The sequence below is a fragment of the Hippopotamus amphibius genome, chromosome 1 (assembly GCF_030028045.1).
Source record: "Hippopotamus amphibius kiboko isolate mHipAmp2 chromosome 1, mHipAmp2.hap2, whole genome shotgun sequence".
NCBI lineage: Eukaryota > Metazoa > Chordata > Mammalia > Artiodactyla > Hippopotamidae > Hippopotamus > Hippopotamus amphibius.
Window position 1 is genome coordinate 49,575,160 of NC_080186.1, and position 22,875 is coordinate 49,598,034.

A 22,875-nucleotide genomic window follows, 5' to 3' on the forward strand; every position below is an offset into this window, starting at 1 on the left:
TCTCTGAGGGAGGTATTATTATCCATACTTCATAAACAAAACTGAGATTCGGTACAGCTACCCAAGGTAACAAAGTCAGTAAGTACACATACACACATTCTTTCCATTTGACTGCACTGGCTGTTCCCAAACAAGTTATATATGTACAGAACGTGTGTGCACGTGCACACAAGCATGTGCGCACATACAGACATATATTCACTGCCTATGTTTCTTTTTCGGACCATAATTTTTGTTAGTAGAAATAACACTTTAATATTTGTAATTCGATTTATGTCTCATGCTTGGAATAATATTTTAATTGGTATATCAGAACATCATTCAATGACTGTTTATTGAAATGAACAGGGCACAACCTCCTGGCACCTTGGCAGATATTCTGGAGCTAGAGACCAGAATGTAGAGACAGATAATCAGAGTACTGAAAATCAGTCAAACTCCTAGTTAACTGCACCATCAATGCCTTCTTCTTTGTTTTTCACTGATGACTTCTAGACAAAGTAACATGGGAAAGAGACCTATATATAAACATATTAAAAAAGTGTAATATATGTGATGTGACATTAAGATATACAAATGTATACCGACAAAGCAAAGTTCACTTTTGAGTCATTTGAAGGGATCAAAGTTACCTCAAACGTTTGTCCTTCTAAGTCTTTTGCATCACACCAATTTCCCCATGGATCTCGGACCCTACGTCTCCTTGTGCGCTGTGATGAAATTAAAAATAAAGCAAAAGGTAACAAGATTAGCTTGGAGAAATCACAGCACATTAATACACAAAACCAAAATGATAATTTTCTAAAATTCAATTTCTCCATTAAAATACTGTAATCCCTGATCAGCAATGACTGACTATATTTTATTAATTTATGTTCAATAGTTAGCACACTGCTCAGAAATAAATCAGTGATGATTTTCTTAATTCTATTTTCAATTTCTCCTTTAATTTTCGTTTCCTTTCACCGTTTGGGAGTTACAACTCTAGGGCAAGAATATTTTTTAGGACTAAAAACAATCACCGTGAAAATGACTCTGTGGTAGAAAACTTGTAAGAACACACAGCCAGAGGTATAATATTGAAAAGTAAAAGCAAAATAATTATATCTCAGGCTTAGGAAAAGACTGCCTAGTTAATACAAACAGTAAAAAACCATAAAGTTGGTTGACTGGATTAATAATATCCAGTTCTGTAAACATCAATACTGAAGCCTTTAAAATGGACCAGCTGCCAGAAGCCAGTGTATGACTAGCTGCAACTCCAGCAACTGCATATGAAGACATCCTTTCTTAAAAAAATAAACTAGACAGAAATGCTTTATAGCCTAAATACTGAGAAAAATACCTACTCTATAATCTATACTTTTTTTCCATTTATCTTACCTATTACCAATTTAACCTATTTTATTAGTAAAGCCAACAAGACCACAATGTGACTCTGCCTTTTAGAAGACTTGTTGGATCACTTATTTTTAAAATAAGATGCATGCATTTTAAAATACTGTAAAACATTAACCTCAAGAATTTAAAAATAAAGGCTAAAATATTTTGGATAGTGCTTCCAAAAAGCTAAACCTTACAGTAAGAATTTTTAGCAAACAAAAAAACAAATGAAAGAGAAAAAAAGCTTAACTGTATAGTTTTAAAAGATACATTAGATACAGGTATCAAAACATAGCAGTCTAAGACCACTTCAGCGTTTGAGTAAATTTTTAGATTTTTGGGGTTTGTTTTTTGCCTTATAAGTCAACATGAAACTGAATGGAAACCAGAAAGGTGAATGGCTTGGGTGAAATAAAAGCAAAAACATGTCTTCCACTAGATGGCCATTTGTTAAACAGCTGAAGAGAAGGTGGTATATCTTTCTTAACAGGGTAAGGAGCAATCTGGAGAGATCACTTAGTGAGGGGACTGCTTACCATAGACTGCAGACGCTGGGCAAGTTGGTATGCTTCTACTGTGTCTTTTCTGTCTCTAATTCGTACTTTATCAACTGGTTGTGGCCTGTTATATACAGCCTGTTCTATTGGAATCCAAGAAAAACAAAACAATCTATTATTTTATGGAACTCATTTAAATAGGAAGACATTTACACTACCAATTATAAGCCAATTTCTAAGTTTTTTTTTTTTTTTTTAAATATCTGAGCTTCTACCTTATTCCACAATACATATTTGATGTGCTACTTGGTAGTTCTTACCTAAAAGTAATGCTGTTGTTATAAGGAAATCTCAATAAAATGAAACATTTAGGAAATGGGTCATTAGTTTAATTTCTGATTAAATGAGTGCTAAGCCCACTTTGCTAACTTTGGAAGTCTAATACAGTAAACATGATTTCATTTTTCTTTTAGTGGCTAAGGAAGCTAGGACACCTTAGTTTCCTGTAAAGCCAGTCCCAATACCATGCTTTGGGCAAACAAGAACACTGAAACGAAGGACAGATCCCAGGGCAGACTGTAAATTCTACCTCTACATGAAATTAAATAATCTCTGACAGGATGTTTTCTGGTTGTCTTTTCAATAGGCACAGAATACAGAATATACTCCTCTCAAAACTATGGGTTACAAGATTCTAATTATCACTTTGCAACTATAACTATTATCTTTCTTCAAAATTCTGTCATGTTAATTCAATAAAAGAGCAGAATACATTTAAAAATATGCTTAAATTTGAGAAAAACTAAGGTGAAAGAAACCTCTCATGAAAAATATTTTGGCACTTTTACTACATTTAAGTGTAGAGGCTCATAAATTATTTTCTTCATTTAAACATTGCAAGACAGTATTTCTAGCATCAATAAAGCATTTCCAAATCAAATAGGCTTTGATTGGACTTTTTCATGAAATTACTTTTACTTGACAAAGAACTGCATCCTTAAATCATTTCTACCACTTAGACTGAATATTATTCCTTTAAAATCACACCACCGATTTTCAATGCAGGTTAAAAGGAAATATAGTTTATCAACAGAAATCTATTTTAAAACAAAATCTCAATAACATTTATTCTACAACGTTATAGCATCTTTCTGTATTCTATATCTATACTAAATCTACTTGAATTCTAACTACCAAAGAAATTAATGGGTGCTGTAAGGATAAAAAATGTTGAGTAAAAGATGTTGTTGGGTTTTTATTTTTACCACATCCAAAATTGATTGCTCCTATCAACTCGAGGTATGTATGAATCCGTCCAATACAATTAACATCCCCACAGTTCTTCAGGCCAGGACGTACTGAGGTCTTATTTAAGTATTTCGGTTTGCATATCTCCCTAAGAGATGGAAGTACAATTATTTTGGATAAATAAAAACATAAAAGAAGATTTCTGGGGGAAACTTTTAATATTTGAAATATTTGAAAAATGTACCCCCCTCAATAGGTAAATGTGTAGTAAATACAACACTAAAACATAATACCCAAGTGTACTTTCTTTTCTGAAATAAAATATCTTTCAATGATACAGTAACTTATAAGTATAGTGTGATTTTTACAAGTATCATTTCTTTCCCAATATTAAATTCAATGGATTTCAGTTTTCCCAGAACTGTGAAGTTTGAGCATATTTATCTACAGATCCAAATGCAAGCCTGAATCTTTGAATAAAAAGGGCACTTGATAATATGTTGAAAATATTTAGTATTAGACATTCAAATCTTTAATACATTGCTTAGGTTCACCTACTTTTACTTTGCTGACAACATCTTTTAATTACAAGTTACTTTATAAGTACTTAAAAGTTTTCTATTAGTTTTTAATCATTATGCCAGTAAATATTAAGTGCTCTCAGTGGAAAACAGAAACAGATACTACAGGGCATTCTAAAGGAATCAAGAAAAGCACAAGACTATGAAAGAAATTAGACATTTACATAATAAAACACATATTTACTAAATATACTTACTGTACCATGCTAGATGGTACAGCATAAAGTTTAAGTAACTTAATAATAGAAGCAAATAATTACTGAGTGCTTATAACAAATGCTGTACTAGGGGTTATACACAACTCTACAAAGTAGATTTTATTATTATTTCAGAGACAACGAAACAAAAAGGTGAGAGGGATTAAAGCACTTACTTAAGGAAGTGACAAGATTCAAACACAGACTTTATAAACCAAGTATTTAGATACATCATATGACACAGGTATTCCTTAATCAATCTTTAAAAATATTTATTTTGTGGTCTATACACCAGGCACTGTTCTAGGCACTAAGGATACAGAGATGAATCTGAAGTTTCTGAACCTATAGACCTTACATTCTAACAGTCAATAAATTAATGAATAATATATACTATATTGTCAGGCAGCAGTATGCACTAGGAAGACACAGTAAGAAAGGTAAGGGGATAAAATAGGACAAATAGATACAGACTCTTTTAGATAGGGTGTTTAGGGAGGGCCTAAGCAGAAACCACATTTAAAATCATAAATTCTATGGAAGTTCAGGGAGGGTAAAAAGTAATTTGGGATGTGGGAAGGTATCAGAAGTTCCATTAAAGAGATTTCAGTGTGTCTTGAAAGAAAGGTAAAAAACTACGCAAATGAAGGCAAGAAAGCTGAAATGGGCATGGTATACCCAGCTATCAAAGAACTGTACGCATCTATAAACTGTATTGGTCTAATTAAAGGTTATCCAAATCGTAAGGCTATAAACAAAGAGCTTAGTATTAAGTACAGCAATGAACAAATGTTAAGGCCTCTACAAATATCTGTTTATAATACAATGATGACTCATTCTTTCAATCTGCGTCTGTATCCAGGCATTGTTCTAAGCACTAGTGATATAACAATGAACAATGACCATGGAGCCTATATTATCATGGGGGATAGGGGTAGGGAGGGAGGCGACAACACAAATAAAAATACAGTGCTTTCAGTGGTACTAAGTTCTATAAGATACATAAAATGCAGTTAAAGAATGAGAGGGAGATATGCTCGCTACTGTAGGCACAGGGTAGTCAGAGAAGGCCTCTAATTTCCCTTGAGCAGAACTGAGAGAAGAGGAAGCAAGATCTGATGAGGGGAAAGCATTCAAGGCAGCATGAAAAGTCAGTCAAGGCCCAGAGCTGAAAGCGTGAAAATAACGGGTCAAGACTGCAGTCTCTAGGTCACCTTCACCTAATGTGACCTAGAATAAGTTCCTTTTCCTCTCTGAACCTCATATTTCTGATCTGTAAAATGAGGACAAGGCTGTCAAGAGGACTAGAGATGATTTAAATACAATGCATGGCATTTGGTAAGTATTCAATAATGATACTGGTTACTATTTTAAGAAAATATTCCCCTAAACAGGGAGTCATTTGCATGTGCTTTTACGGAAAGGATCTTTTAGCAACAAACAAATCTAGCAGGCCTTTTTTATCTTTAAAACTTTAACTCTTCTATTTTTTTTTTTGAAACACCGCCTCCGGTCTCTAAACACTCTATTTCTGAAGAGAAGAGGTTTGAGTTCCTGTTCAAAACATTCCTTTTTGCTTTCACACTAAATCATCATACTGAAACAGCAATATTTAAACAGTTTCATGAACTAAGGCAAACGGCATTAGGAAACTACTGCCATACAATTTATGCTATCCATATAAATTATTCTGCCTCATAAATCCAAAATTCAAAGTAACACTTTTGAGTTAGTCACTGTTTTGAAGTACTTTAATTTTGGCCATTCATGTTCTTATTTCCAAAAACAAAATTAGATACCAACAGAGATTTAATCTGTCTTTTTCAATAGTGTGAATTAGGCAATGTGGAATAATGGAAAGAGTGATTTACAGAGTCGAGACTTGAGCTGAAGTCCTTCTTTTGTCAGCAGCTGGTCTGTACAACCCAACGCAGCTCCCTAACCCTCTCTTGACCTCAAGATCATTCTATGAAATAGAGAAAATACCACCTGCCTATTTCACAGGATTGTTGTGAGGAATCAGATGATAGAGAAAAGCTTTCTGTAAACCACAAAACACTATGCAAATGTCAGGAGTGGTTCCTTATAGGTATTCTTTACTTTGACACCACCTTCAGCTAGAATTTTCTGAATCTCAACCATGTGCAAGATAACAAAGAGTCAAGAACAAGAAAAAAAATCTTCCTTCTAGAACAGGGCTATCCTTAGATGTCAAGTTAATATTGTGTAGGTAAAATGAAAGCTGCTGATTTAATAAGCCTGGTTATTTGTTTTCCTTTGGTAATCTTCCTAAGTTACAGCAGAAGCCCTTGTAAAGATATCTCTTGAAGCAATAGCAATTATGAATGTTTGATTATGTCTTAATTAAACTATTATGAAAAATGCAAATCACTTTCAGAGCACTTAAGCTAATAAGGTGGGAGGTTTTTTGGTTTGTTCTCCATCCCTCAGTAAGTAATTCAAATAAAACGCACTGACAATCTAGAGGGTAAACTTAATATATCAAAAAATTCCTGTATCCTGATGAAGGAATTATTAACACATTATGTCACAAGTTCAAAGCTGAAAAGCACTTAAGGCAGATATTTAGAATGGTTTCTGAAATCTAGCCACATTTAATGATACTATCCTTGTCACCAAAGTTCTCTCTCTTTGTACTTCAAAGTACATCATAAACTAAGGAAGACATTCTCCCCCTTATCCAGTGCAGTAGTGTTTTCTCTATCTTCCTAACATTGTCCTAAGAAACTGCTTCCTGAGGCAATCATCTATCCCTTTTCTTCTAAGACCACAGACTCTTAAAGAACAGACAGATGGGTTAAGATAGCTACAGATGACAGTATTTATCAAAACTTTCAAGATTTCACTGCGAGAAATTATAAGTCTTGCTTATTGAAATATATAATATGTTAAAGCTCTCTGGAACACTAGAAATGTAAAATACTACATTCTGCATAGGCCTAGGTAAATACTCTAGAATATCATAAGTTTTAAAACAGCATCTAAAATACAATTTTTCCTTACCACTGATCCAAAATATAATTCCTGATTTTCAAATAGCGTTCTGGTGTTTTAGCTTGGCGTCCCTCAAAAAACTCAGGAATTGCTTGTTTTTCTTCTTCTTGAATGATATTTCTATCAATTTCTATTTCTTGTTCTGGTGGCTTTAGCTCTTCTTCCTCATGATTCTCCTCCTCCATTTGGCAGGAAGAATGAAAAAGCAATTCATTATCACTCAAGTCTTTCTGAACTTCACAAGGCTCTGGAGAAGGTAACTGCCTGGCATCATCTATTATTCCCCTTCCATCATGCTTATCACAGTTTTTCATCAGTTTATTACATTTCTGACCATTTAATTCAAATGATTTTTGGTCACTGATGTGATTTTCAGTCCAAACTGTATTTCCTGAGCTTGAAAGTGCTTCCATCTCATCTTGCTTTATATTCTGAAGATACTCCTTGGGAGATTTAGAAATGGGATCTTCCTGGCTGTCAGAAGCTGTGAATTCTCCTTTACTGGTTTCATGACTTTTATTATTAGAGATGTCTAATAAGAGATCACTGCTAAGATTCTTTTGGGGAGCTTGAGACGTCAACTCATCTGCCTCATCTGTGATATCTACTTCTTCATCGTCAGATAACTTTTCAATTTTTACAGCATTCAAGTTGGGATCAGCACGTCCCCTTAAACCTGATGGTGTCCATGCCTTTGTGCCTTCATCTTCATTTTTCACCTGAAAACCACTGCTGTTCTTCTGATTTGCTGTTTCCTTCTCTGGACCATCTAATTTTACCTTATTAAAAATCAAGACAAAACCTCTATAATATTAGCATTTTAAAATGTAATCACTGGCACAAAAAATAGGATTCAAAGTTATTAAACTGAGTACATGTCAATGGTATATTATACCTTTATTGCACTTTTCTTTGAAGGGTTTACAACTGCATTTTAAATGTGAAAGATCATCATTTCAAATTTCCATAAATATATTTGACTCACTCATGGTCTGGAGATTTTTAGTAATCAAATAATCATACTTAATTTTCAATATTAAGTTTAAAATAAGAATCTGGCTCAAATCAGCCATAGAGAATGAACCAACAACGATGATACAAGGTATTCTCTAAGATATCTGCAAAGGTTTATTTCTCAGAATGTCTGATACCTCAGCTGATCATTTTTTATAACGCTAAAAAATCCTTTAGTTAAAGGAGTCCATCTTACATATCTTTTCTTAGTAAATTAAAATCATCTTTCATTTAAATACAAAGACAATAGAAACAAACTGGTTTTTGCAGGTTCATTTAATGTAGCTCCAATATTACAGAGCTTATAGTTTAAGGCATGAAATTATCTATCATATCAGCTATTACACATAAATATCTTATGCAATAAGAAAAAGAAGATAAATGTCAATGAGTATATATGATGTGAAATAAAGTCTTTGTTACATACAGAGTTTTTGAAAAATCCTATACATGACTAACATACCCAAGGGATGACAGCTCCCAAAGAGAAGATTATTTACAGATCCTTTATCACAACAGAACCCCAGGATCTTGTATTTGAGGTTAACTGGCTTACTATGCAAAGGAGAAGGAAAGGGTAGCAGGAGGGAAAAAGAGATTTGGACATTTAGCTTGAAATTGCCTTTAACAACCTTGCTACTTTATTTGAAGTCTCCTGTTTTTAGCTTAAAAATTTAGATACAATTTTGCATTGTATTTCATTACAGGTTAATGTTTCTTTTAATATTAAAATGTACCCTTTCACCTCAAGCCTTTGAATAAAACTGACACTACAAGATGCCCTGCATATTCTAGTCAGAGAAGCATAGGAGTAAGAATAACCAAAGAAGGCTTATTCTGTTCCATAATACCTTAACCTTAAGCAGGCTGTCTTTTGCTGACTGAAATAGGGAGCAGATGATTGATTTATGATTAATCCATTCCATTACTTACTTTCTATGTCCAAAGGACACTAAGTTAGATAAATCTTAGATACAGGGTAAAACCAATTACAGCTGACCCTTGAACAACAACCCTCCACACAGTTGAAAATCTGCAAATAACTTATAGTTGGCCCTCCGTATACATGGTTCCTCAGTATCTGCAGTTCCTCCACATCTGCAATTCTGTATCATATCGTGCAGTACTGTAGTATTTACTACTGAAAAAAATCCACATGTAAGTGGACCTGCTCAGTTCAAACCCATTTTACTCAAGGGTCAACTCTATTTATATTAATAGAAAACACCAAATTTCACTTAAGACACTTTCAAATTCTATATAATTATGTTTCCAGAACTCAAGCAGAACGTATTAGAAAAATTCTAAACATCGAAGCTACGTGGTTGAACACAGCACAAATAACCTGAAAGACTAAGCAACTAGATCATAACTGTACATTTCTCAACACTGAAATTTATTAAAGTTTTCAGACAATTCTTCTTAATACTTGCATTATAATACAAGTTTCATTGTTATTAAAAAGATTTCAGAATCATATTAGCATTTTTGGCCCCAAAGCTCTAATCATTCTCAAGGTTTAATGCAGATATTTAAGAAGAAGTTTTCCAGGAAACAATGACCTCTAAGATTTTCTCTTTGGAATACTATTTGCTCTATAGGATGTTTTTGAGCAATTAATATTTTGTCCTATTTAACTGCATGAAATTAAGTGGAGTAACATAATAATACCTATTAAATAGCAATACTCAATACATTGAAGATATGCTTTGAGATTTTTAAGACAAACATTTATAAGGGTACTTTACGGGTATAAAATACTTTCACTATAAAAACTTTGATCATTAAGACTTTAATGTCTGAATTAAAGAACTATTTCTGCTTACTAATTTTATTTATTTTAAATATTATCATTAGGATATTTATATTCTGCTTACCTTATTTTTAAAGTACTGTCTGGCATAACTCTTCACTTGTAAAACAGTGCGACTTCCAATTAGCTTTGCAATTTTGGTCCACCTTCGGCCAAATTTAGCCTATGTTATCAAAATGGAAAAGAAATAGCTTTTGATTAGCTTGCTTAATATTCCTAACTACTGTCATATAAAAAAAAACAAAACCCTATCTTTATTCATTTTCTAAAGCACACAATGAAGCCTGATATATATATCTATAGATATATACGTAAGACTCTTAAAATCAAAGCCCACATTCTTCTTTTCAAATCTTGACTTCTGAAAACAGACCAAGATGATTTAGAAATTTGTTTTCTTTTTATAGCTACCTAAATGAAGACCCATCACTTCCATGTATTCCTAACAGTATGGATTAATACTGCACATTATGATGTTCCAAATTTAAGATAACTTAAAAAAAAAGTGCCTGAAAGGGAGGCAGGTTATATTTTCCAATTACAGAATTAACTGAATATGTTCTAACACTAATTTCAAAATATTTTTTTTTTACCCAGATTCCATCTGTTACAATATTCATTACATGTTCCATAGGCAGATACTTTTACACCATACAGATATCACAGTAAACTGACTTACAAGAGTGAATCACAAATGAAGCAACCTGCAACCAGCACCTCCCTACACCCCTGCACTGTCAAAGGCTATGTACCTACTAACACTGAAGCTGTGCAGGGAGAGAACTTGAGGGAGCTCTGGTGTGTTTTAAAGTACAGATAGGAATGCGATATAATTGTAAAGCTAGATAGGATTTTTAGGTATCAAGCCTATCATTTGATACATAAGTCTCCTTTACATTATCTCTAACAGAAGATATACTCTACTTCCCAAAGTAGCTCAACGATCTTTTTTTTAGAATTCTTAACAACTCAGAGAAGCTGACCCCAGGGCCAGATTTACAGGTCAGATAGTCATGACTTATGGCAGTAAATCATTTTCAAAGTTCTGACCTAAATGACATAATCTTAATTTATACACTTATTTCTGGTATTCATTAGAAAATCTGATATATGGACCATTTCTTAAAACTGAAAGTACTTCTGAGAAAATGATTAGTAAGTATAAATTAATTATTTAAGATTGTTCTTAACTAATATCTAACTGAGATCAACTTACTGAAGATTTACTTATCTGTATTGTGTGATGAAGGCAAATAGGTAACTTGGTAGCATGGAGCACTTTTGGAAGTAGGAAAGATCTGGATAAAGTTTGACTAGTTAGTATTGCAGGGGCTTGGACACTATGAAAATTGGAGAGGGGAAACTAGCAAGAGGAGCAAAGAAAACATTCACCAATTTAAAAATAGAGTAAAGGGACAAGACAGAGAAGGAAAAATCTTTCATCATTCAGTAGCACATAATTTCCTTCTCTCAAGCCTGAGAGAATTCAGTCTATAAGCAAATGACAGTGATAGGTTAAAAAGGCTGGGAATACAACCAATGGTTCCATGTACTTTTGTGGGAAAACATTCTAGGTTTAAAATATCTACTTATAGATAGATGGATAGAGATATCTACATATGTACCTAAATAAATGGACACTTGCTTTTACAGGGACAAAGTATCTCTGGAAGGATACACAAGAACAGATGACAATGGTTACTTCAGGCAAAGAAAACTAAAGGTTGAGACAGGAGTCAGAGGGAGACTTAACATCCTAAAACTTTAGGTACCATTTGAATTTTGAACCATGCAGATAAAGCCACTATAACTACCACCAAAGTCGACAATAGTAACCTAAAAATTCACAACCAATTAGTGTGTGTGTGTGTGTGTGTGTGTGTGTGTGTGTGTGTGTGTGTGTGTGTGTGTATTCTGATCTTCGGTAATGAACAAAACATCAAAGTTGTCAGCAATCTTAAATAAATGACTGGTTAATTAATTATGTAAATGATAATCATGTAACAGACTAAAATACCAATATAAAAACCATCAATAGTACAGGAGAAAACTCTCAGGAGGAGATAAAACCCTCAAAATAGTTTATGTATTTATATAAAGCATCACAGAACACAGATGTCATGGTGATGTTAACTATAAAAATACAAACATTTTATTTCCTGTCATCTGTAGAAATATTAACAATGATGTTTCAACTTGCATTCGTGAATCCTACATAACATTATATAAATATTCTACATATGTAATATATAAATACATATAATTTCAAAATTAATTAGTACAGTACTGGGTAACATGTACCTTAAAGAAAAAGATATAATCTACTACTGACAGTTAAAAAAAATTCCTGCATATTTTGTGAAGCTTCATTATATGAAGGAGTTTTCTCATAATCAGAAACTTGTGTATATATTTTTTTCCATTATGCAACTTGTGGACATTTAAATAGATCTCAGTGAAACATTCATGCAAAAGGAATGTTTCTGGCCTTCAGTTACATCCACTAAAATATTTAGACTGTGAGCACAATGCCAAATATCTGAATTTTAAAAAAACTCAGCTGATCACCCAGGCAGTTCCAAATATACAAGTTTTTTTCCCAAGAGAGAAAAGATCAGGTAACTAAATAATTTTGCCTTTTAAGCCAGGTAGTTGGTGTCATGTATGCAGATATAACACAATTTCTTGGATTTTATTAATACCAAAAAAGGGGTGAAAAACTATCTAAAATATTGATTCAAATCTATTTTAATATTTTGGTAACTTAGGTATGAGTTAAAAGGAATTCTCTTATACTACATTACAAACATCATCACTAACTACAGGAAAACTATAGGTGTGATCACTATAATTAAAAAGAAATTTCCAGTCTCTATAAATTAATTTAACCTTATAATTCTATCAATACTTGCTTCTAGAATTATTTTACTATAAATTAAAAATTGCTCTATTTACCAGCCCTTGTTCAAACAGCTCTTTTTCTTCTATCGTCCACTTTACTGAGTAACTGGCTGGTTTTGTAGGAGAGTGTACCCTGAGGGGAAAAAGAGGAATTGCAAAAAAATTTCTGAAATGGAACAGTCCATATATACGCAGCTAAAGGTTATAGACAGCCATGGGCTAAATTTAATACTTTTGAGTCTAATAATTAAAAAGAGGAGAAGAAGAAGAAGGCTGCAGCCTCCACCTGGGGGAACAGATTTGCCCTGTCTCATATACTTCTCTAGCTCAGGAATGATAAGGGCCCCCAAAGACATAATCCTTGGGTCTGAGTGAAGATAACACTAAAAGACATCAAAGGAAGTCAATGTGATAACAAATAGGCTTCCTTACACTGGACACAAAGCAGCAAGCTAAATACATTTCCAAATCCTGAGAGGCATGTCAGAATTTAAATTGGCTCCAGAAATATCATCTGATTCTGCTATGTAAATCTATGTAAATATCAAGCCAGAAAAGAGGTAAAAATACCATGACATTACATTTATTGCTTCTGAAATGCAGGACATTAAGAAATTAAAAATAAAATAGTGATGAAGGTCACTAATTTAATTCAAGCAAACCATTAATCTTTCCATTGACTTCATTTTTTGGTTGCTGTTGTCTGTTCAGCAAAATGCAAAAGCCAGAGTCTCTCAGTGCTCAAATTCTTGGTAATTGGAAATCTACCCTCTAAGGGATTATAAACATGCAAGTTTAGAAGCACTAAATAACATCAAACTTTCTTCAATTATAGGGAAAGGATGTTTATAAAACAGTTAATATTTAATTTCTCTAGATAATTTTTGAAAGCCACAAATTCAAATTAAATTTTTGTTTGAAATGACTGAAAACTGACAGGGCAATAGAAATCAAGTCAATTCCTAATATATTAAAGGACAGCTTTAAAAAATTTCCCCACAAGTCCCTAGAAAACCACCTTTTCCATAGTCTAATGAAATTGCCTATGTATAAAAAATTCCAACAAATAAATAACATAATAAAATCATCTTATAACATTCCAACATCTGTACAAGAAATTTTGATTTTATATTTTTGTATAACCCAAGGTCAAGAGGGCTTTTCCATAGGCCAACTATAACTTTTTGTTTAATTTCCTCGTAAGTTTTAACTAATCAAAAGATTTTAAAATATAAAACATAAGTACATACATGATTTTTGCTGTTTTCTGCAGACTGCACCACATGAAAAAAGAAAATAAGGAAGCTTGTGAAGAAGTTTTTAAAAATACAATTCAGACTTTTAAATGTATTATAAATTGATTTTACCTCTTCATGTATTTTTTATCATCTTCCTTTTGATCAGGCCAGAATTTTCCTGAAAGTGACTTTTTGGATAAATAATACCTGTGTAATTATTAAGGAACTTTTAAAATATAATAAAGTCCTATAACTGTTATGCAACTTATATAAAGTAGCACTCACACACTCATGAAAGTCACACTTGAATCCTAGCTGAACCAGGTCTGCAAAAATTATGGTAAAAATGTTTGTACCTCACAGGGTTGCTATATAGATTAAATACTACGTGTGAAGTCACACATACACAGTATCTGCACAAAATGTGTGCTACATAAATGCTAGTTTCTCTCATCTTCCCTATTAGAAGTGGCTAAGAGAAGACATATCCTCAATGTTTTATTTAAATCTTTTTTCCTAATACATATGGAGAATGTAACAGATGAATCTGATTGGTTGTCCAGGGTAATTTAGGAGTATTTGCTTTCATATTTCTGAAGGTAACAGAGAAGAGTTTAGGGTTGCTCTCATCCCTAATAAAAATAACAAACGCTTGGGTCAAATTTACCAGGGAGTCTCCCTCTCAGACTTTTTTTTTTTTTTTATAAATTTATTTATTTATTTTATTTATTTATTGGCTGCATTGGGTCTTTGTTGCTGCACACGGGCTTTCTCTAGTTGCTGAGAGCGGGGGCTACTCTTCATTGTGGTGTGCAGGCTCCTCATTGTAGTGGCTTCTCTTGCTGTGGAGCACGGGCCCCAGGCGTGTGGGCTTCAACAGTTGCAGCACATGGGCTCAGTAGTTGTGGCTCACGGGCTCCAGAGCACAGGCTCAATAGTTGTAGCACACGGGCTTAGTTGCTCCGCGGCATGCGGGATCTTCCCAGGGCAGGGCTCGAACCTGTGTCCCCTGCATTGGCAGGCAGATTCTTTACCACTGCGCCACCTAGGAAGTCCCCCTCTCAGACTTTTTAAACCTCGCCTATACTGCAATACTTTTAGATCAGTCTGAGATATTCTTCACTTAACAAATATTGATTGTGTATTGTGTACTATGCTAGGTAATGGGTGCTGAGGACAAAGATAGAAGAAAACATTATTCCTGTCCTCCAAGAGCTCACATAGCTTTTACTCTCGTCATTTTGTTTCCAAATCTGGAAGTGAACCAGTGACTACTTAAATATTCATCAATCTAGAATGGCACTGTTCAATACATTAGCCAACAGCCACATGTGTAGCTACTGGGTATCTGAAATGTGGTTAGCACAAACTGAGATGTATTGTTAAGTATAAAATACACACTGAGTTTCAAAGAGTATAAGACATAGAATGCAAAATATCACAATAATGTTTATATAGTGATTAAATGCTGAAATAATATTTTAAATATACTGGGTTAAAATGTTATAATTATGTGGCTACTAGAAATTGTAAATGATATATGTGACTTGCACTATTTTTCTTCTGAAAAACAATGATCTAGGCTATAACTGTAATGTTTGAGGAGAGTTAAAGAGTAAGGAAGCCTAAGAAAGGGTTAAACTATGATAATTAAAGGTACATGGACACCCTGAAAACAACATAGCAATAACTGGGAATAAAAGAACAGATTCTGGCTTAAAAAGGAGATAAAAATCCATGAAACAGGTGAATTGAAAATAAACCACTCACTACTTATTACAGTAATATTAATAATCTTTATAAAACAGAAAATCAGAAATCTTTTTGTTCAGTCCTTTCATTTTACATATAAGAAAATGGAGTCCCAAAAAAGTTAAGTTGCAAACATCATAAATACATGAAAGAAATAAGGACAAGAAGCCAGTGGCTGAACTGTGAATAAGGACCTACAACTTCTAGGGGGAAAAAATCTTCATTCTATTGTTTTGTGCTTTTTACTTGAATTGCTCCCACTAACATCTATAAATTGGTGGAGTAAGAAGTGAAAACTTTTACCTATTCTAATTCTGTGTCCTTGGACAAGTTAAAATCTCATATAACTGAAAATGGAGGTTTGGACTCAATGATTTGGACTTCGACTAAAGAGTCTAGCTGATTTAAAACACCCTGTAGGGAATTCCCTCGCAGTCCTGTGGTGAGGACTCTGCACTTACACTGCAGGGAGCACAGGTTCAATCCCTGGTCGGGGAACTAAGATCCCGCATGCCACACGGCTCGGCCCCCAAAAAAAACCAACACAAAAAAACCGCTCTACAATTTCTACTCAATATTAAGACAGTATAAACAAAAGACACTCAAAAATATTGAGTCAGATCTTAGACTTAATAATAAAACAGAATAGGTAGGTAACACATTATACACTAGCAGTTGGGGGCCAAATAAAATCTGTTTAGTAACTAACAGTGTTTTGCATTTATGGATTTTTAACCCTGAAATCTCTACTTTCCTCATAATCATTCAAGGATACTCTTCTTCCAACAACATTTTCTCAATAACAGCTCTGTTCTCTTCACTGATGGTACTATCCAAAGTCCAAGGCTATTAATAAAAGGAAGAATAAATTTTTTTATTTACTGCTTTTTGAAATTATCGTTTTGTTAAATGAAAATACAAAGTAATACAATGATTACAAATAATAAAGCTACCATTTACTGAGCACACAGCCACATCTTTGATTCCGACAATAATGCTATGAGACAGGCATTGCCACTTCACAGGTGCACCCACAGAGGCACGCACTATCGTTTCAAGCAGGAGAGAAGAGACTTGAGCCGTGGACTCCCAGGCTCAGGCTCCTACCCATGATAAGGTAATAATGGCTATCCTGTATGAGGAACTATGAGCTGTTATGCACTCTGCTAGATACTTCACCCACTTCCAAATTTCACCACAATTGTCTCCCCTTAAGCCACCATCTCTCCTTAAATAATCATACTCCTTTTTAACTCTTAAAACTTAAAAAATTTCAGCCCAGGTCTCTTCTCCAAGTTCTATTTAGACTGTTATAACTACTCACTCAAAATTTCCACTTGGATATCTAATACGCTTCTTAAACTTCACATATTCAAAACAAAACTCACCACAGCATACCTTCACCTGCTTCTCCCCCACTTTCCCAATTTTGTAAACATTACTACTAGTCACCAAGCTATTCCAGATAGAAACCCAGGAATCATCCTGAATTCGTTTTTTGCTCAATCCCCATACCCAATATACCAAGCAGTTCTACCTCCCAAACAATTTAAATCTGTCAACTTCTGCCACAACCTCAGGCTAAGCCACTACCAAATCTTGCTTAGATTCCTACAAATGTTTCTTAACTAGTTTGATTCCCCTCTTGCTTCCTACAAGTATGACAGAGCTGTCGTTTGCCTCTCCAACTTTGTCACAGCTCTCATCCCCTTCCCTTTCCCACTATATTCTAGACACTGGTTTCAACCAGAGCCTTTGTGCTGCAATTCATTCTGCCTAGAATATTTTTCCTCAACTCTTCACTTATCTACTCCTATTTTCAACGTAAATGTTACCTCCTCAGTTTCCCTCACCAACTTTATCTCCAGTAGGTTCTCCACCCTGTTACTCTCAGTCAGCATCTTGCTTATGTCCTTCATGATCTATAATTCGTCCACCTGTTTACCACCTGACTCCCCTTTAAGATATAAGTTCCTTGAGAACAGTACCAAGTCTGTCTTGATTACAGTTGTATCCCCCACACTTGGCCTAGTGTCTGGCACACAGTAACTACTCGATAAATAACCATTAAGTAAAGAAATGAACCATGCAACGATCCCCATTTTTCAGATGAAGAAACTGAGGTTCACAAATCTGATAAGTGGTAGAGCACTGATTCATACCTAAATCTAGCTGGCTCCAAAGCTGTTTCCCAAAAGGCCATTTTTTTCAAAGTCTAAAGAAGAAAGAATAAATTCTTTCTATTTTTAAGTTAAGAAAAAGGTTTCAATACACTACCTCTGTGACTGCTGAGAAAAAAAAAGAGGTACTCCCGGTACTGAGCAATAGCTTACTGCACCTGACATTTTCATAAAATACTTACAATAAGACCATTCTCAGTTCTCCATGATGTATCAAGATAGTGATCTTGTAAAAGAGATGCTGTATTTCCATCACTTCTGTAATAATTAAGAAAATGGGTATGAAAGTGAGATTATACCAGTTAATGAATATAATTTATCCAGCACAGTGACTGGCAGGTTTCAGATGTTAAGCAAATATTTAGTTCCTTTCTCCCCTTAACAGATCTAACATTGCAGATGCCTGTTCTACCTCTGACCTGTGAAATATATAATGGCATTAAGCCACCCTATTTCAATTGCTAAATATCAAGTCTGTTCACTTCTCTTTTTCCTGAGAATAAACAATTTCATGAAGGAAAAAATACCCCCAAATAGCAACCACAACATATTCTGTGGCTATGAACCAATACTTCAGATTTCTTTTGATGAATATGCATATGTATACAGGAATTCAACTTTACAATTAATTCTTAGTTATATCTAAAGCATAAAAGCCACCCATCAACAGTACTACCCTCAAAATGAAGAAAAAGCAAGGATAGAAGAATCAAAAGAAAATACTCAAAGGAGGACAGCACAGTGAAGAGATAAGAAATGTGATATTTTAATAACAACTCACATTATTAAAAAAAAAAAAAAAAAACTTGGGTTATTGGGGGGCTCTTCTACGTCCATGGGGGATTAAACTTTAATTCTCACTCTTTTCACTAATTAGAACTCTCTAAAGTCACACTGTTCACTTCATATGGAAAAAGGCTGAATAGTTAAGTTTGAGGAGGCCCAATCTGTGATATAATTAAATTTAATATTTGCTTCTGTACGTTTTGAAGTTATAAAGTTTCCTAGTTACTGACTTTTCCCAGTCTGTGGAAAGAATTTGTACCTCTTAGACTGCAAAAACCTATCTACAGGTTTATCTCCACCTGGCTTATAAGGTTTACTGTCTCATCCAATAAGAATCTTAGTTCTATGAGAGCAAGGACTTAGTTTGGATGACTGCTACATACCCAGGACTTGGCATATAAACGATAATCAACATTTGCTGAATGACTGAATGAACAAGATAGGTGGGGCATGGATCACACAGGTCTCTGGGAGTTAATAAAGCCAACTGAGGACTGAAGGGAATAACATGATTGGATCTGGATATAAGAAAAGACTGCTCTAACTTCAGAAAAGACTAGAAGGGGGTCAGAGAGATAAGACGTGGTTAAGAGGGAGTGATTATATAGATACTAGAGAGAGGTGACAGTTAACTTAGACCTAAAGAATAAGCAGTGTGAACAGGAAGAAGTAAACACTTTTAAGAGGATACTCAGAATCAACAGACTCTCTGACAGAAAGAGAGAGGTAAGGAAAAGGGATAAAATCTAGGTCTGTGCCTTGCATGACTGGGTGGATGGTGCCACTCACTGAACTAGGGAACTTGGAGAAGCAGGTTGGGTAAGGAAAGTTTCTGTAAAGTGAGGTTGAGGTGCTTGTGGAACATCCAAGTGCAAATAGACTCAGAGAGTTGGATAAATGGATCTGAAGCTCTGGAGAGAGATTTATGCTGGTGACAGACGGAAACATCAGCGTGTATTAGGTGGAACTTAAACTGTCATTTTTGTAGGTCAAAAATGGTGGAACAATAGGAAAATTTCATATGGTCCACCTAACAGAAATTTAAGTCTTGAGAGAGGGACCATGTGGTTAGTGAGAAGTTTCAGTGACAAAAATCCCTTGGAACATTATGATTTAAAGAAGCAAAAAAAATGGAGGATGAGAAAGACGGGAAACCAAAACATTTCGATGCCATCTTCTAACTTTGGTAACTAGCACTTAGCAAGGACTTAAAAGAGTGTTTTCAATTAATCCTCAAGGGTTCCACAGATGTTATAATCAGCTGTAACCACACAATTCAGAGGGGCACCTAAGTGTTCACTCTCACCAAATTCCATGTGATCAGAGCCCCAACACCAGGGAGCAACTTTCACCAGAACAGAATGTTAATGATGCTCTGTGGCACTGTGTAAGGCAATGGCTCTGACCATCAGGAACCAATAACTTGTTACTGGTTGCATGAGACTAATATGATTACAGGTGCCATCAGTACACTTAGAGCTCAAACAGAATAATAAGAGAAAGGAAAGAAAAAGGAAAAAGAGAAATAAAACACAATCAGAAAAATAAAGAAGGACCCATGCAAAAGGGGTAAAGCCAATGCTCTCAGATGATCTTTAGTGTTTCCAAGGCCAACCCATTTCTCTCTGGACCGCGGATAAAAGAATCCCTCCCATTTATTTCATAGACTTACTGTGAAAAGTAAATGAAATCATGCATGCAAAAGCACTTGGTCAAGATTAACCTGATCTACACAAATGTGAACAATGATTGTTATTAAAGACTTCCTATTCATTTGTACAGACCTGGACTGCTTTGCCTAAAGATTTGAGGGAGGATGACTAAATGAACTCAGTTACTCCTCATTTTTATAGTGCTTTAGCATTCAGGAGAACTTTAAACCCACTATCTTGGTCCCTCATGGGCAGAATGTTAGTACTCTTTACCACAATTTATAGAGGCACTATTATTAGGTTAGTGAATTGCTATTTTATAGGTCAAAAATGGTCTAAGATTAGCAATTTTAAATGGTTCAACCTAGAGACTTCTAATGAAGTTGTTCATAGTTACAAGCAACAAAGCCGGCTTAGAACTGAGGTGTTCCGATTCCTGACCAGTCTAGGCCTCTTCCATTACTAAAAGAAGATTTTGAAAGCACATTTTTTAAATAGCACGAATCAATTTCTTTCTCTGCAAGCAAGGCGTCAAAGAGCTAGATGTCTCAAGCTGGAGGCTGCTATTTAAAATCACACTAGCCTGCTCTGCAGGAATTGATAATAGACTGCGACCCCCCCCCCCACTGGGTCCTCAAAATACCATTCTCGGTGGGATGGTAAAGAACACAACATTTACAGAGCACCTACCTTATACTAGAGCACACCCCATAATTATTTCATTTGATCTTCACAGTAACAGTACGAGATACACAACATGATTGTCAGCTAACACATGAGCTGTCTAATGCCCAAGGTCACACTGCTAGTAACTGGCAGGACCAACCCAGAGCTGTCCAACTCTGAAGTCCAGCCCCTTTCCTTCAAGTCACGCTGCCTCTCGGGAAGTTCTTTCACAACTATCCCTACGTGGAAGAGGAAACCGGTGGCCGGCAGGGATAAAACGACACGCCCAAGGTCACAGGGCCTGCAAGCGATGGAACAAAAATCCCGAAGCTCGGGTCTCTTCCAGGGGCCGCCCTTGTCCTAGTTATTGTTGGGCGGTGGCAAGGGGGTGGATTCTGAGGTGGCAGTAATGGAAGAAGGAGTCTAATTGCTGAAGAGTGCGCAATGTGCTAGGCGCGGCAGGCGCCCTCACCGCGTTCCGGTAAAAGATGAAAGGGCCGTCGGACACTAGCCTGCGGTACCCGCCCACTGGGTTTAGGAGGAGCCGACCAGCGGGATGGGCGCGGTGTCTCCCAGGCCGCCAAGGAGTCCCTGGCCGCTAGGAGACCCTGGCCCAGCGGATGGTCTTCCGCTCTCCTGGCCCTTGCCGGAACCGCAGCCTTTCTACAGGATACCCTCCTCACATCTGCGCCCTCCTCGACTCTGCAAGACCCGGTCTCTACGCCTCACCCAGACTGTGCCGCCGCTGGCACCACGTCCCCTTCGACATCCACATCCGCCTCTTCCGCCGCCATGTTGGGCCCTGACCCCAGCCGTCCTCCTGAGAGATCCCGCGAGAGGTGAAGGGCCTGAAGGCGGGACCCTGTGCGTCACGGGGCGGAGTCGAAGCCTCCGCCAGCCCCGCCCACGCCGGGGCGGTGCGTCTTTCCGAGAAAAAGGTGTAAAGGAGACCTGGGGTTTGGTCATTTTGACTTTTGTTGATGTGTGAAGACCTTGGCGAGTAGCCCAGGCTTGAGTTTTGAAGAGCTTGTGCTCTTGCATAAATTTTTTGGCGCCCCACTAATTTGAATACAGGGATGATAAATATCTAGAGTGCTGAAAAGATCAAATCAGACCTGCTTTGAACTGTGAAGGTAGCAACAATGACACTTACCTGCTGGTCTTCTTTCTTTCTTTTTTTATTTTTATTTTATTTTATTTATTTATTTATTTATTTATTATTTATTTTTTTTTGAGGTACACCAAGTTCAATCATCTGTATTTATACACATATCCCCATATTCCCTCCCTCCCTCGACTCCCCCACACCCTCCCCGTCCCAGTCCTCTAAGGCATCATCCATCCTCGAGTTGAACTCCCTTTGTTATACAGCAACTTCCCACTGGCTATCTATTTTACAGTTGGTAGTATATATATGTCTATGCTACTCTCTCACTTCGTCTCAGCTTCTCCTTCACCCCCCGCCCCCCCAAACCTCGAGTTCTCCAGTCCAAATGAATGGATAAAGAAGATGTGGCATATATATACAATGGAATATTATTCTTTCTTTCTTTCTCTGTCTCTTTCTTTCTTTCTCGTTCTCTCTTTCTTTCGAAAAGGATTACTCAGCACTTATTGAAGTGCTGAACAACGTCTGTTTTAAAGTTAAAAAAAATGTTAAGAATAGCTTACGATTGCATATTTTAGTTCATAGAGATACTTACAATTAATTAAAGAATCACTCTCATGACCATTGATCTTCACAATAACCCAGTGAGGTAGCCGGGTGGTATCATCAATCACGCTTTACAGATGAGGAAACTGAGGCTCAGAAGGCTGAAATGACTAACATAAAGGATAGAAAGCTAGTCAAAGACAGAGCTGGCACCAGAATCTAGGCCTCTTGACTCTTTATGAGTGCTCACCCTCTACAAATCATGTTGTTAGGAACTGTGAAAGACAAGCACCATTGT

The 22,875-nt window shown here is 35.7% G+C and overlaps 1 protein-coding gene across 6 annotated transcripts in view; it reads right to left on the minus strand.

The window, feature by feature from the left end:
- The window catches only part of MYSM1 (Myb like, SWIRM and MPN domains 1), a 38,982-nt gene extending 17,255 nt beyond the window's left edge, over positions 1–21,727 (minus strand). For 5 of the 6 annotated variants that reach the window (XR_009049717.1, XR_009049716.1, XM_057712365.1 and 2 more), the window contains exons 1-11: positions 21,653–21,727; positions 18,002–18,077; positions 16,415–16,485; positions 14,017–14,094; positions 13,900–13,923; positions 12,704–12,782; positions 9,813–9,911; positions 6,931–7,700; positions 3,146–3,276; positions 1,920–2,023; positions 633–710 (exon numbers count right to left, since the gene is read on the minus strand). Coding sequence is in view for 4 of the 6 variants with exons in the window: in XM_057712365.1 (XP_057568348.1) it covers positions 633–710; positions 1,920–2,023; positions 3,146–3,276; positions 6,931–7,700; positions 9,813–9,911; positions 12,704–12,782; positions 13,900–13,923; positions 14,017–14,094; positions 16,415–16,485; positions 18,002–18,077; positions 21,653–21,717 (1,575 nt within the window). In the remaining 2 variants the exon portion in view is untranslated. The remainder of the gene's footprint in view (positions 1–632; positions 711–1,919; positions 2,024–3,145; positions 3,277–6,930; positions 7,701–9,812; positions 9,912–12,703; positions 12,783–13,899; positions 13,924–14,016; positions 14,095–16,414; positions 16,486–18,001; positions 18,078–21,652) is intronic. The other variant, XM_057712376.1, reaches the window with a different exon arrangement.
- Between the last annotated feature and the right edge of the window lie 1,148 nt (positions 21,728–22,875).